This window comes from Carcharhinus amblyrhynchos, chromosome 2 (assembly GCF_965287045.1).
Source record: "Carcharhinus amblyrhynchos chromosome 2, sCarAmb.v2.hapA, whole genome shotgun sequence".
Lineage (NCBI taxonomy): Eukaryota > Metazoa > Chordata > Chondrichthyes > Carcharhiniformes > Carcharhinidae > Carcharhinus > Carcharhinus amblyrhynchos.
Genome location: NC_137325.1, coordinates 137,704,966 through 137,721,273, shown reverse-complemented (window position 1 = coordinate 137,721,273; position 16,308 = coordinate 137,704,966). Strand labels below are relative to the sequence as shown.

The window sequence follows — 16,308 nt, the reverse complement described above, 5'->3', positions numbered from 1 at the left end:
AGCACAGTACTCCAAGTGGGGTTTGACCAGGGTCCTATATAGCTGCAACAATATCTCTCGACTTCTAAACTCAATTCCTTGATTGATGAAGGCCAGTACACCAGACTCCTTCTTAACCACAGCTTCAACCTGCGCAGCAGCTTTAAGCGTCCTATGAACTTCGACCCCAAGATCCTTCTGATCTTCCACACTGCCAAGAGTCCTACCATTAATATTATATTCAGCCATCCTATTTGATCTGCCAAAATGAACCACTTCACACTTATCTGGGTTGAACTCTATCTGCCACCTCTCCTCCCAGTCTTGCATCCTATCAATGTCTTGCTGCAACTTCTGACATCCCTCCACACTATCCACAACACCTCCAACCTTTGTGTCATCAGCGAACTTACCAATCCATCCCTCCACTTCCTTATCCAGGTCATTTATAAAAATCACAAAGAGTATGGGTCCCAGAACAGATCCCTGGGGCACTCCACTGGTGACCAACCTCCATGCAGAATATGACCCATCTATAACCACTCTTTGCCTTCTGTGGGCAAGCCAGGATCCACAAAACAATGTCCCCTTGGATCCCATGCCCCCTCACGTTCCCAATAAGCCTTGCATGGAGCATCTTATCAAATGCCTTGCTGAAGTCTATATATGCTACACCTACTGCTCTTCCTTCATCAATGTGTTTAGTCACATCCTCAAAAAATTCAATCAGGCTCATAAGGCATGATCTTCCTTTGACAAAGCTATGCTGATTACTCTTAATCATATTATACGTCTCCAAATGTTTGTGAATCCTGCCTCTCAGGATCTTCTACACCAACTTACCAACCACTGAGGTTAGACTGGTCTATAATTTCCAGGGCTATCTCTATTCCCTTTCTTGAATAAAGGAACAACATCAGCAATCCTCCAATCCTCCGGAACCTTGCCCGTCTCCATTGATGATGCAAAGATCATCGCCAGAGGCTCAGCAATCTCTTATTCTTTGGGACTAAGCAAACGATATACTTGACAAATTCATGGGCTGTGTAGCTTGAGGTAAGGTTGCCCACCCTGCAATGCTATAAGGTTTTTGTCTCAATATAGCAATCATCTTTTCTTGCTTTCCATCAAAAGCCAGTCATCATATTCCAACAACCCAGAAAGCAGCTGGAAAGGGGGCCAATTAACACGAACAGCTGATAGTGATGTTCAAATGAAACAAAGTCAAAATTATTCAGGCCTCTCAGCGGAGGCTTTGGATGGATAGAACACACACTTTGTAGATTTCTTATCTGTTTTAGGAGGAAAATTAATAGTGGTGCCCTGAGTGCAAACCAGGTATCAAATATTGCCGGAACGTGTAGTAAAATTCAGAATTTTGAAAGCAACATGTTCAATTGAACCTTTAGAGACAATTAAGACAGCTGAAGTGATTTGTAATCAATAAGACATCCCAAGTGATAAAAATTTAGAAAAGTTTCATTTCATGATATGATTTTGGCCTACCCTTCACTTTTAAGGATGCAGTTGTTTTTTCATCCCCTGAGTCGCACGTATATTTTCCAGCATCTTCGGCTTTTAGGCTATGAATAAGTAACTCCACAAGGGAACCTTCCTGCTTCATTTCATGCTTCTCACTGGGATGAAGCACCATAGACCCTTTCCTCCATTCCACTGCGGCATCCGGTTTTGAAATCTCACACTGCAGAATGGCAGTACTGTCCTCTTCAGCTTCTTTGTTCTGAAGCTTTTGTTTGAAAAGCACCGGAAGGGCTAAAAGAGACAGTAATTGAATGCACAAAGTTGAACTTCAGCTAAGATTCACATTTTCCTTAAGGACAGCAACAAAATTTCAAATTAACTCAGTTAAAGCAAACAGCACTTGAGAAAGCTATTGACTATAAAGGTTCCACTGCCATTCCTCACGAGGAATGTTTGGAGTTGTTATCACAAGAACAGCTGGATCAGATAACTCTTAGTTGTAAACATATAAATTGCTACTTTCTTGTGTCATAATATTTTTTAGCTAGAATTGAAGAATGTTATAGTTTGCATTAACATCATAAAATCATATACCTCAACAATATCTAACAAAACAACTAATCTCCTATCCGCCATTAAATTGGCCTCTAACAAGTGCATCATAGTGGACACCGCATTTCATTATAATTCCAGACTGCTCAGCATAAGTTTCAAAACAGTTCAAAATAAATTTTGTGAATTTAAATGCTGACATATTTCCAGCAAATGTCACTCTAATGGGTAAAAATATAGAACATAAACTACAAAACATGTTACAGTTTCTGCCTCCCAAAAAGGGTTAGTTTTCCTAATATGTGCAGGTTATTTGTCCAAAAAGGATTTTGGGGAAATTTTCTCACCTCCCCGCCACATGTTTCTTGAGGTGAGATGCAACACACCATTTGTTGGCAGCATTTCATCTAGTCCTGCAGCTGTAAAAAGATTTCCCATTGACTGTACACCACTAGGGACTGGCAGCAAAGATGCGCCTTCAGCAGGACTTTCACATGAACAGCTGGAAAATTCCAGCCAAAATTTGCAAAAGTAATCCATATCACCATGGATTTAATGGATTTATTATGGATAAAATGCAAGATGGAATTTTATAGGCTGACAATAAACTATTCATTTTGAGTAATGATTATTGGCCTACCCTTTACTTTTAGGATTGTTAATGTCTGCTGATCCCTTGAGTTGCATGTGTATGTTCCAGCATCTTCAGCTTTAAGGCTATGAATAAGTAATCCACAAAGGAACCTTCCTGCTTCAGCGGCGCCCACCTTCCCCGATCACATTTTGAGTGGCAGTGAGCCACCCTCCCCCTCCAAGTGCCACACCAAAGGCTTCTCCTTTTTCCCAGATGCCAAGCTAGCAGTGCCAATGTGCCAGGGTGACACTGTCAGGCTGGCACACTCCCTTGCTCTCAGCCACCCTGGGGGGTCTCAATGGCCCAAGGTTTCACCGGCGAGGCCAACACGATTGTTCCTTACTCATGGGAAGCAGATGTTTCCTTTGCCAGAGACAACCTCTCCCTGCGAGCCCGGATGATTCAGCGCCAGGCTCGTTAATCACATGGTAATCCTCATTACAATATATCTGAATAAATTATTCAGCCTCCTGTTCATTTCCGATGGTCTTATGCTAAAGGTACACTGATTCTTTAACATCGTTTGCCTTGTTCTTTGCTATGGATAAACATACTATACTGCACTGAAGGCTTGTACTTGTAAACCTTCCATTCTGGGAATGAGCTTCTGTAGCTGAGCAAAAGTACTGCATAATTGCAAGGGCTGCGTGATTTGAAAGGTAATTGTTGCCCACCCTGCAATGCTATAAGGCTTTATGTCCCCGTGTAGCTGTCATCTTCAATTGTCTTTCATCAATATGCGCTTCATAATGCTCACCGTACTTCTACTAAAGGCAGCAAAACTTGATACTCAACTGTAGCATGACATATACCTTAGCACAAAACCCAGCCAATTTTCCGTTATCTGACAATCCAGAAAGTTGCAGAAAAGGGGCCAACTGACACCCATAGATGACAGTAATGTTCAAATGAGACCAAATGTCTAATTATTATGGTCTTCAGGCAGAGGTTTTGGGTGGACACAGTAGCTATTCTACAGATTTCTCTCCTGTCTTAGGAGGAAAATTAATAGCTCTGACATCCCACAAGGTATAAATTATTGCCAAAGCATACAGCACAATCCAGAATTTTGAAAACAACATGTTCAGTTCAACATTTATGGACAATAAAGAAAGCTGATGTGATATGTGGCTCAATAAGACATCCCAAATGATGAAAATTTAGAGAAGTTCATTCGCTGACTAATGACCTACCCTTCACTTGTAAAGATGCAGTTGTCTGCTGATCCCCTGAGTCGCACGTATATTTTCCAGCATCTTCAACCTTTAGGCTGTGAATAAGCAACTCAACACACAAACCCGCTTGCTTCATTTCATACTTCTCACTGGGTTGAAGCACCACAGGTCCTTTCTTCCACTCCACTGGGGCACCTGGTTTTGAAATCTCACACTGCAGAATGGCAGTACTGTCCTCTTCAACTTCTTTATTCTGAAGCACTTGTTTGAAAAGCACAGGAAGGGCTAAGAGAGACAATATTGAGTTCATGCTGATGAATGTCAGCTAAATTTACATTTTATTTCTGAACATCAACAAAATTTCAAATAAACTCAGTTCGAAAAAACTCCTGAAAAGACTAATGACTATCAAACTTTCACTCTAATTCCTCAAGAGCCATACTTAGCCATACTTGTACTTGGAGTTTTGTTACCTTGAGAATGGTTGCTTCAGATAACTCCTGGCCGTTAACACAGAAATTACTACTTTCTGGTGTCATAATGTAATAACAATATTATAGTTTGCACTAATATCATAAAATCACATACCTCAACACTATCTAACAAAACAACTCATCTCCGACCTAACTTTCAATTAGTTTCTAACAAGTGCATCATAAGTAGAAATAAGTAGTGCCTACTTACTTCTAGGTAACTCTGATCTCCTCAGCATTAATTTCAAAATAGTTCAAAGTATTTTAGTGAATTTAAATGCTGATATATTTCCAACAGCTGTCACTCCAATGCATAAAAATATAGAACGCAAACTATCAAACATATTTCAGATTACACCTCCAAAAAGTGTTAACTTTCTTAATATGTCGAGGTGTTTGGCACAAACGATATTGGGGGGAATTCTCTGGCCTCCAGCTGTGTGTTTCTTGCAATGAGATGCAACATGTCGTTTGCCAGAACTGGGTCCTTCAGGTTCTGCCACTGTGAAAAGGTTTTCCTACTGACTACACCACATGCTGCCGAGGAAACTACAAGGGTGAGCCATCGACAGGACCTTTTGTGTGAACAGTCGGAGAATTCCAGCCAAAATTTACAAAAGAAATCCATTTCACCATAATATCAGGATAAAATGCAGGATGGAATTTTATAGGCTGACAATTAACTATTCATTTGGAGGAATGATTATTGGCCTACCCTTTACTTTTAGGATTGCTGTTGTCTGCTGATCCCCTGAGTCGCACATGTATTTTCCAGCATCTTCGGCTTTTAGGCTATGAATAAGTAACTCCACAAGGGAACCTTCCTGCTTCATTTCATGCTTCTCACTGGGATGAAGAACCACAGATCCTTTCGCCCATTTCACTGCGGCACCCGGTTTTGAAATCTCACACTGCAGAATGGCAGTACTGTCCTCCTCAGCTTCTATGTTCTGAAGCTCTTGTTTGAAAAGCACAGGAAGGGCTAAGAGAGATAGCAATTGGGTTCATGCTGATGAACTTCAACTTAAATTCACATTTTATTTCTGCATAGCAAAAAATTACAAATAAACTCAGTTGAAAAACAACCCCTGAGAAAGATAATGACTTTCAGACTTCTACTACAATTCCTCAACAGCAATATTTAGCCATACTTGTGTTTGGAGTTGTTGTTATCATGAGAACGGTTCTCAGATAACTCCTGGCTGTTAATGCACAAATTACTACTTTCTGGTGTCATAATATTTGTCAGCCAAAATTGAAGAATATTATAGTTTGCACTAATTTTATAAAATCATATACCTCAACACTATCTAATAAAACAACTCATCTCCTACCCACTATTAAATTAGCCTCTAACAAGTGCATATTAAGTAGGCATTCCATTTCTAGGTAACTCCGATCTCCTCAGCATTAATTTCAAAATAGTTCAAAATATTTTAGTGAATTTAAATGCTGATATATTTCCAACAACTGTCACTCCAATGCATACAAATATAGAACGCAAACTATCAAACATATTACAGATTTCACCTCCAAAAGCTGTTAACTTTCTTAATATGTCGAGGTGTTTGGCACAAACGATTTTGGGGTGAATTCTCTGGCCTCCAACCGCGTGTTTCTTGCAATGAGATGCAACATGTCGTTTGCCAGAACTGTGTCTTTCAGGTTCTGCCACAGTAAAAAGGTTTTCCTACTAACTGCACCACATGCTGCAGAGGAAACTACAAGGGTGAGCCATCAACAGGACCTTTTGTGTGAACAGTCGGGAGAATTCCAGCCAAAATTTACAAAAGGAATCCATTTCACCATAATATCAGGATAAAATGCAGGATGGAATTTTATAGGCTGACAATAAACTATTCATTTGGAGTAATGATTATTGGCCTACCCTTTACTTTTAGGATTGCTGTTGTCTGCTGATTCCCTGAGTCGCACGTGTATTTTCCAGCATCTTCGGCTTTTAGGCTATGAATAAGTAACTCCACAACGGAACCTTCCTGCTTCATTTCATGTTTCTCACTGGGATGAAGAACCACAGATCCTTTCGCCCATTTCACTGCGGCACCCGGTTTTGAAATTTCACACTGCAGAATGGCGGTACTGTCCTCTTCAGCTTCTGTGTTCTGAAGCTCTTGTTTGAAAAGCACAGGAACGGCTAAGAGAGATAGCAATTGGGTTCATGCTGATGAACTTCAACTTAAATTCACATTTTATTTCTGCATAGCAAAAAATTACAAATAAACTCAGTTGAAAAAAACAACCCCTAAGAAAGCTAATGACTTTCAGACTTCCACTCCCATTCCTCAAGAGCCATACTTAGCTATACTTGTACTTAAGTGTTATCCTGAGATGGTTGGATCAGATAAATCCTGGCTGTAAATACACAAATTACTATTTTCTTGTGTCATAATATTTGTCACCAACAATTGAAGATTATAGTTTGAACTAATGTCATAAAATCATACACCTCAACAGTACCTAACGAACAACTCATCTCTTACCACCATTAAATTGCCTCTAACAAGTGCATATTAAGTAGGCACTCCATTTCGATGTAATTCCGATCTCCTCAGCATTAATTTAAAATACTACAAGTATTTTAGTGAACTTAAATGCTGATATATTTCCAACAACTGTCACTCCAATGCATACAAATATAGAACGCAAACTGCAAAACATATTATAGATTCCACCTCCACAAAGTATTAACTTTCTTAATATGTGGAGGTGTTTGGCACAAACGATTTTGGGGGGAATTCTCTGGCCTCCAGCCGCATGTTTCTTGTGGTGAGATACAGCATGTCGTTCACCAGAACCGGGTCCTTCAGGTTCTGCCGCTGTCCAAAGGTTTTCCTACTGACTGCACCACATGCTACTGAGGAAACTAAGGGGGTAAGCCATCGACGGGACCTTTTGTAAGAACAGTCGGAGAATTCCAGCCAAAATTTACAAAAGGAATCCATTTCACCATAATATCAGGATAAAATGCAGGATGGAATTTTATAGGCTGACAATAAACTATTCATTTGGAGTAATGATTATTGGCCTACCCTTTACTTTTAGGATTGCTGTTGTCTGCTGATCCCCTGAGTCGCACGTGTATTTTCCAGCATCTTCGGCTTTTAGGCTATGAATGAATAACGCCACAAGGGAACCTTCCTGCTTCATTTCATGCTTCTCACTGGGATGAAGAACCACAGATCCTTTCCTCCATTCCACTGCGGCACCCGGTTTTGAAATTTCACACTGCAGAATGGCGGTACTGTCCTCTTCAGCTTCTGTGTTCTGAAGCTCTTGTTTGAAAAGCACAGGAACGGCTAAGAGAGATAGCAATTGGGTTCATGCTGATGAACTTCAACTTAAATTCACATTTTATTTCTGCATAGCAAAAAATTACAAATAAACTCAGATGAAAAAAACAACCCCTGAGAAAGCTAATGACTTTCAGACTTCTACTACAATTCCTCAACAGCAATATTTAGCCATACTTGTGTTTGGAGTTGTTGTTATTGTGAGAACAGTTCTCAGATAACTCCTGGCTGTTAACGCACAAATTACTACTTTCTGGTGTCATAATATTTGTCAGCCAAAATTGAAGAATATTAGAGTTTGCACTAATGTTATAAAATCATATACCTCAACACTATCTAATAAAACAACTCATCTCCTACCCACTATTAAATTAGCCTCTAACAAGTGCATCATAAGTAGGCATTCCATTTCGATGTAGCTCCAGTCTCCTCAGCATTATTTTCAAAATATTTCAAAATACTTGAGTGAATTTAAATGCTGACATATTACCCACAATTGTCACTCTAATGCACAAAAATATAGAACATAAACTATAAAACAAATTACAGATTTCACCTCAAAGGTGTTAACTTTCTTAATACGTCGCGGTGTTTGGCACAAAAAATTTTGGGGGCAATTCTCTGGCCTCCAGCCGATTGTCTTTTGCGGTGAGATACAGCATATCGTTCGCCAGAACCGGGTCCTTCAGGTTCTGCTGCTGTCAAAACATATTCCCCATTGACTACACCACATGCTGCCGAGGAAACTACAAGGGTGAGCCATCGACGGGACCTTTTGTGTGAACAGCTGGAGAATTCCCGCCAAAGTTTACAAAAGGAATCCATTTCACCATAATATCAGGGTAAAATGCAGGATGGAATTTTGTAGGCTGACAATAAGCTATTCATTTGGAGTAATGATTATTGGCCTACCCTTTACTTTTAGGATTGCTGTTGTCTGCTGATCCCCTGAGTCGCACGTGTATTTTCCAGCATCTTCGGCTTTTAGGCTGTGAATGAATAACGCCACAAGGGAACCTTCCTGCTTCATTTCATGCTTCTCACTGGGATGAAGAACCACAGATCCTTTCCTCCATTCCACTGCGGCACCCGGTTTTGAAATCTCACACTGCAGAATGGCGGTACTGTCCTCTTCAGCTTCTGTGTTCTGAAGCTCTTGTTTGAAAAGCACAGGAACGGCTAAGAGAGATAGCAATTGGGTTCATGCTGATGAACTTCAACTTAAATTCACATTTTATTTCTGCATAGCAAAAAATTACAAATAAACTCAGATGAAAAAAACAACCCCTGAGAAAGCTAATGACTTTCAGACTTCTACTAAAATTCCTCAACAGCAATATTTAGCCATACTTGTGTTTGGAGTTGTTGTTATCGTGAGAACGGTTCTCAGATAACTCCTGGCTGTTAACGCACAAATTGCTACTTTCTGGTGTCATAATATTTGTCAGCCAAAATTCAAGAATATTATAGTTTGCACTAATGTTATAAAATCATATACCTCAACACTATCTAATAAAACACCTCATCTCCTACCCACTATTAAATTAGCCTCAAAGAAGTGCATCATAAGTAGGCATTCCATTTCGATGTAGCTCCGGTCTCCTCAGCATTATTTTCAAAATATTTCAAAATACTTTAGTGAATTTAAATGCTGACATATTACCCACAATTGTCACTCTAATGCACAAAAATATAGAACATAAACTATAAAACATATTACAGATGTCACCTCAACAGTGTTAACTTCCTTAATATGTCGAGGTGTTTGGCACAAAAGATTTGGGGGGAATTCTCTGGCCTCCAGCCAATTCTCTTTTGCGGTGAGATACAGCATATCGTTCGCCAGAACCGTGTCCTTCAGGTTCAACCGCTGTCAAAAGATTTTCCCTATTGACTACACCACATGCTGCCGAGGAAACTACAAGGGTGAGCCATCGACGGGACCTTTTGTGTGAACAGTCGGAGAATTCCCACCAAAGTTTACAAAAGGAATCCATTTCACCATAATATCAGGATAAAATGCAGGATGGAATTTTGTAGGCTGACAATAAACTATTCATTTGGAGTAATGATTATTGGCCTACCCTTTACTTTTAGGATTGCTGTTGTCTGCTGATCCCCTGAGTCGCACGTGTATTTTCCAGCATCTTCGGCTTTTAGGCTGTGAATGAATAACGCCACAAGGGAACCTTCCTGCTTCATTTCATGCTTCTCACTGGGATGAAGAACCACAGATCCTTTCCTCCATTCCACTGCGGCACCCGGTTTTGAAATCTCACACTGCAGAATGGCGGTACTGTCCTCTTCAGCTTCTGTGTTCTGAAGCTCTTGTTTGAAAAGCACAGGAACGGCTAAGAGAGATAGCAATTGGGTTCATGCTGATGAACTTCAACTTAAATTCACATTTTATTTCTGCATAGCAAAAAATTACAAATAAACTCAGATGAAAAAAACAACCCCTGAGAAAGCTAATGACTTTCAGACTTCTACTAAAATTCCTCAACAGCAATATTTAGCCATACTTGTGTTTGGAGTTGTTGTTATCGTGAGAACGGTTCTCAGATAACTCCTGGCTGTTAACGCACAAATTGCTACTTTCTGGTGTCATAATATTTGACAGCCAAAATTGAAGAATATTATAGTTTGCACTTATGTTATAAAATCACATACCTCAACACTATCTAACAAAACAACTCATCTCCTACCCACTATTAAATTAGCCTCTAACAAGTGCATCATAAGTAGGCATTCCATTTCGATGTGGCTCCGGTCTCCACAGCATTATTTTCAAAATATTTCAAAATACTTTAGTGAATTTAAATGCTGACATATTACCCACAATTGTCACTCTAATGCACAAAAATATAGAACATAAACTATAAAACATATTTCAGATTTCACCTCAAAAGTGTTAACTTCCTTAATATGTTGAGGTGTTTGGCACAAACGATTTTGGGGGGAATTCTCTGGCCTCCAGCCAATTGTCTTTTGCGGTGAGATACAGCATATCGTTCGCCAGAACCGGGTCCTTCAGGTTCAACCGCTGTCAAAAGATTTTCCCTATTGACTACACCACATGCTGCCGAGGAAACTACAAGGGTGAGCCATCGACGGGACCTTTTGTGTGAACAGTCGGAGAATTCCCACCAAACTTTACAAAAGGAATCCATTTCACCATAATATCAGGGTAAAATGCAGGATGGAATTTTGTAGGCTGACAATAAACTATTCATTTGGAGTAATGATTATTGGCCTACCCTTTACTTTTAGGATTGCTGTTGTCTGCTGATCCCCTGAGTCGCACGTGTATTTTCCAGCATCTTCGGCTTTTAGGCTATGAATAAGTAACTCCACAAGGGAACCTTCCTGCTTCATTTCATGCTTCTCACTGGGATGAAGAACCACAGATCCTTTCGCCCATTTCACTGCGGCACCCGGTTTTGAAATCTCACACTGCAGAATGGCGGTACTGTCCTCTTCAGCTTCTGTGTTCTGAAGCTCTTGTTTGAAAAGCACAGGAAGGGCTAAGAGAGATAGCAATTGGGTTCATGCTGATGAACTTCAACTTAAATTCACATTTTATTTCTGCATAGCAAAAAATTACAAATAAACTCAGTTGAAAAACAACCCCTGAGAAAGATAATGACTTTCAGACTTCTGCTACAATTCCTCAACAGCAATATTTAGCCATACTTGTGTTTGGAGTTGTTGTTATCATGAGAACGGTTCTCAGATAACTCCTGGCTGTTAATGCACAAATTACTACTTTCTGGTGTCATAATATTTGTCAGCCAAAATTGAAGAATATTATAGTTTGCACTAATGTTATAAAATCATATACCTCAACACTATCTAATAAAACAACTCATCTCCTACCCACTATTAAATTAGCTTCTAACAAGTGCATATTAAGTAGGCATTCCATTTCTAGGTAACTCCGATCTCCTCAGCATTAATTTCAAAATAGTTCAAAATATTTTAGTGAATTTAAATGCTGATATATTTCCAACAACTGTCACTCCAATGCATACAAATATAGAACGCAAACTATCAAACATATTACAGATTTCACCTCCAAAAGCTGTTAACTTTCTTAATATGTCGAGGTGTTTGGCACAAACGATTTTGGGGGGAATTCTCTGGCCTCCAACCGCGTGTTTCTTGCACTGAGATGCAACATGTCGTTTGCCAGAACTGTGTCTTTCAGGTTCTGCCACAGTAAAAAGGTTTTCCTACTAACTGCACCACATGCTACAGAGGAAACTACAAGGGTGAGCCATCAACAGGACCTTTTGTGTGAACAGTCAGGAGAATTCCAGCCAAAATTTACAAAAGGAATCCATTTCACCATAATATCAGGATAAAATGCAGGATGGAATTTTATAGGCTGACAATAAACTATTCATTTGGAGTAATGATTATTGGCCTACCCTTTACTTTTAGGATTGCTGTTGTCTGCTGATCCCCTGAGTCGCACGTGTATTTTCCAGCATCTTCGGCTTTTAGGCTATGAATAAGTAACTCCACAAGGGAACCTTCCTGCTTCATTTCATGTTTCTCACTGGGATGAAGAACCACAGATCCTTTCGCCCATTTCACTGCGGCACCCGGTTTTGAAATTTCACACTGCAGAATGGCGGTACTGTCCTCTTCAGCTTCTGTGTTCTGAAGCTCTTGTTTGAAAAGCACAGGAACGGCTAAGAGAGATAGCAATTGGGTTCATGCTGATGAACTTCAACTTAAATTCACATTTTATTTCTGCATAGCAAAAAATTACAAATAAACTCAGTTGAAAAAAACAACACCTAAGAAAGCTAATGACTTTCAGACTTCCACTCCCATTCCTCAAGAGCCATACTTAGCTATACTTGTACTTAAGTGTTATCCTGAGATGGTTGGATCAGATAAATCCTGGCTGTAAATACACAAATTACTATTTTCTTGTGTCATAATATTTGTCACCAACAATTGAAGATTATAGTTTGCACTAATGTCATAAAATCATACACCTCAACAGTACCTAACGAACAACTCATCTCTTACCACCATTACATTGCCTCTAACAAGTGCATATTAAGTAGGCACTCCATTTCGATGTAATTCCGATCTCCTCAGCATTAATTTAAAATACTACAAGTATTTTAGTGAATTTAAATGCTGATATATTTCCAACAACTGTCACTCCAATGCATACAAATATAGAACGCAAACTGCAAAACATATTATAGATTCCACCTCCACAAAGTGTTAACTTTCTTAATATGTGGAGGTGTTTGGCACAAACGATTTTGGGGGGAATTGTCTGGCCTCCAGCCGCATGTTTCTTGTGGTGAGATACAGCATGTCGTTCACCAGAACCGGGTCCTTCAGGTTCTGCCGCTGTCCAAAGGTTTTCCTACTGACTGCACCACATGCTACTGAGGAAACTAAGGGGGTAAGCCATCGACGGGACCTTTTGTAAGAACAGTCGGAGAATTCCAGCCAAAATTTACAAAAGGAATCCATTTCACCATAATATCAGGATAAAATGCAGGATGGAATTTTATAGGCTGACAATAAACTATTCATTTGGAGTAATGATTATTGGCCTACCCTTTACTTTTAGGATTGCTGTTGTCTGCTGATCCCCTGAGTCGCACGTGTATTTTCCAGCATCTTCGGCTTTTAGGCTATGAATGAATAACGCCACAAGAGAACCTTCCTGCTTCATTTCATGCTTCTCACTGGGATGAAGAACCACAGATCCTTTCCTCCATTCCACTGCGGCACCCGGTTTTGAAATCTCACACTGCAGAATGGCGGTACTGTCCTCTTCAGCTTCTTTGTTCTGAAGCTCTTGTTTGAAAAGCACAGGAACGGCTAAGAGAGATAGCAATTGGGTTCATGCTGATGAACTTCAACTTAAATTCACATTTTATTTCTGCATAGCAAAAAATTACAAATAAACTCAGATGAAAAAAACAACCCCTGAGAAAGCTAATGACTTTCAGACTTCTACTAAAATTCCTCAACAGCAATATTTAGCCATACTTGTGTTTGGAGTTGTTGTTATCGTGAGAACGGTTCTCAGATAACTCCTGGCTGTTAACGCACAAATTACTACTTTCTGGTGTCATAATATTTGACAGCCAAAATTGAAGAATATTAGAGTTTGCACTAATGTTATAAAATCATATACCTCAACACTATCTAATAAAACACCTCATCTCCTACCCACTATTAAATTAGCCTCTAAGAAGTGCATCATAAGTAGGCATTCCATTTCGATGTAGCTCCGGTCTCCTCAGCATTATTTTCAAAATATTTCAAAACACTTGAGTGAATTTAAATGCTGACATTTTGCCCACAATTGTTACTCTAATGCACAAAAATATAGAACATAAACTATAAAACATATTACAGATTTCACCTCAAAAGTGTTAACTTCCTTAATATGTCGAGGTGTTTAGCACAAAAGATTTTGGGGGGAATTCTCTGGCCACCAGCCAATTGTCTTTTGCGGTGAGATACAGCATATCGTTCGCCAGAACCGGGTCCTTCAGGTTCAACCGCTGTCAAAAGATTTTCCCTATTGACTACACCACATGCTGCCGAGGAAACTACAAGGGTGAGCCATCGACGGGACCTTTTGTGTGAACAGTCGGAGAATTCCCACCAAAGTTTACAAAAGGAATCCATTTCACCATAATATCAGGATATAATGCAGGATGGAATTTTGTAGGCTGACAATAAACTATTCATTTGGAGTAATGATTATTGGCCTACCCTTTACTTTTAGGATTGCTGTTGTCTGCTGATCCCCTGAGTCGCACGTGTATTTTCCAGCATCTTCGGCTTTTAGGCTATGAATAAGTAACTCCACAAGGGAACCTTCCTGCTTCATTTCATGCTTCTCACTGGGATGAAGGACCACAGAACCTTTCGCCCATTTCACTGCGGCACCCGGTTTTGAAATCTCACACTGCAGAATGGCGGTACTGTCCTCTTCAGCTTCTATGTTCTGAAGCTCTTGTTTGAAAAGCACAGGAAGGGCTAAGAGAGATAGCAATTGGGTTTATGCTGATGAACTTCAACTTAAATTCACATTTTATTTCTGCACAGCAAAAAATTACAAATAAACTCAGTTGAAAAACAACCCCTGAGAAAGATAATGACTTTCAGACTTCTGCTACAATTCCTCAACAGCAATATTTAGCCATACTTGTGTTTGGAGTTGTTGTTATCATGAGAACGGTTCTCAGATAACTCCTGGCTGTTAATGCACAAATTACTACTTTCTGGTGTCATAATATTTGTCAGCCAAAATTGAAGAATATTATAGTTTGCACTAATTTTATAAAATGATATACCTCAACACTATCTAACAAAACAACTCATTTCCTAACCAATATTAAATTAGCCTCTAACAAGTGCATATTAAGTAGGCATTCCATTTCTAGGTAACTCTGATCTCCTCAGCATTAATTTCAAAATAGTTCAAAATATTTTAGTGAATTTAAATGCTGATATATTTCCAACAACTGTCACTCCAATGCATACAAATATAGAACGCAAACTATCAAACATATTAAAGATTTCACCTCCAAAAGCTGTTAACTTTCTTAATTGGTCGAGGTGATTGGCACAAAAGATTTTGGGGGGGAATTCTCTGGCCTCCAGCCGCGTGTTTCTTGCAATGAGATGCAACATGTCGTTTGCCAGAACTGTGTCTTTCAGGTTCTGCCACAGTAAAAAGGTTTTCCTACTAACTGCACCACATGCTACAGAGGAAACTACAAGGGTGAGCCATCGACAGGACCTTTTGTGTGAACAGTCAGAGAATTCCAGCCAAAATTTACAAAAGGAATCCATTTCACCATAATATCAGGATAAAATGCAGGATGGAATTTTATAGGCTGACAATTAACTATTCATTTTGAGTAATGAGTATTGGCCTACCCTTTACTTTTAGGATTGCTGTTGTCTGCTGATCCCCTGAGTCGCACGTGTATTTTCCAGCATCTTCGGCTTTTAGGCTATGAATAAGTATCTCCACAAGGGAACCTTCCTGCTTCATTTCATGTTTCTCACTGGGATGAAGAACCACAGATCCTTTCGCCCATTTCACTGCGGCACCCGGTTTTGAAATTTCACACTGCAGAATGGCGGTACTGTCCTCTTCAGCTTCTTTGTTCTGAAGCTCTTGTTTGAACAGCACAGGAACAGCTAAGAGAGATAGCAATTGGGTTCATGCTGATGAACTTCAACTTAAATTCACATTTTATTTCTGCATAGCAAAAAATTACAAATAAACTCAGTTGAAAAAAACAAACCCTGAGAAAGCTAATGACTTTCAGACTTCCACTCCCATTCCTCAAGAGCCAGACTTAGCTATACTTGTACTTAAGTGTTATCCTGTGATGGTTGGATCAGATAAATACTGGCTGTAAACACACAAATTACTATTTTCTTGTGTCATAATATTTGTCAGCAACAATTGAAGATTATAGTTTGCACTAATGTCATAAAATCATACACCTCAACAGTACCTAACAAACAACTCATCTCTTACCCACCATTAAATTGCCTCTAACAAGTGCATATTAAGTAGGCACTCCATTTCTATGTAATTCCATCTCCTCAGCATTAATTTAAAAAAACTACAAAGTATTTTAGTGAATTGAAATGCTGATATATTTCCAACAACTGTCACTCCAATGCAT

The 16,308-nt window shown here is 39.4% G+C and overlaps 1 protein-coding gene across 1 annotated transcript in view; it reads right to left on the bottom strand.

The window, feature by feature from the left end:
• Positions 1 to 16,308, bottom strand: part of obscnb (obscurin, cytoskeletal calmodulin and titin-interacting RhoGEF b) — a 696,366-nt gene that overhangs the window by 342,625 nt on the left and 337,433 nt on the right. The window contains exons 41-52 of the mRNA XM_080214757.1: positions 15,545 to 15,811; positions 14,372 to 14,638; positions 13,199 to 13,465; positions 12,037 to 12,303; positions 10,864 to 11,130; positions 9,691 to 9,957; positions 8,519 to 8,785; positions 7,346 to 7,612; positions 6,184 to 6,450; positions 5,011 to 5,277; positions 3,841 to 4,107; positions 1,486 to 1,752 (exon numbers count right to left, since the gene is read on the bottom strand). Coding sequence (XP_080070883.1) covers positions 1,486 to 1,752; positions 3,841 to 4,107; positions 5,011 to 5,277; positions 6,184 to 6,450; positions 7,346 to 7,612; positions 8,519 to 8,785; positions 9,691 to 9,957; positions 10,864 to 11,130; positions 12,037 to 12,303; positions 13,199 to 13,465; positions 14,372 to 14,638; positions 15,545 to 15,811 — 3,204 coding nt within the window. The remainder of the gene's footprint in view (positions 1 to 1,485; positions 1,753 to 3,840; positions 4,108 to 5,010; positions 5,278 to 6,183; positions 6,451 to 7,345; positions 7,613 to 8,518; positions 8,786 to 9,690; positions 9,958 to 10,863; positions 11,131 to 12,036; positions 12,304 to 13,198; positions 13,466 to 14,371; positions 14,639 to 15,544; positions 15,812 to 16,308) is intronic.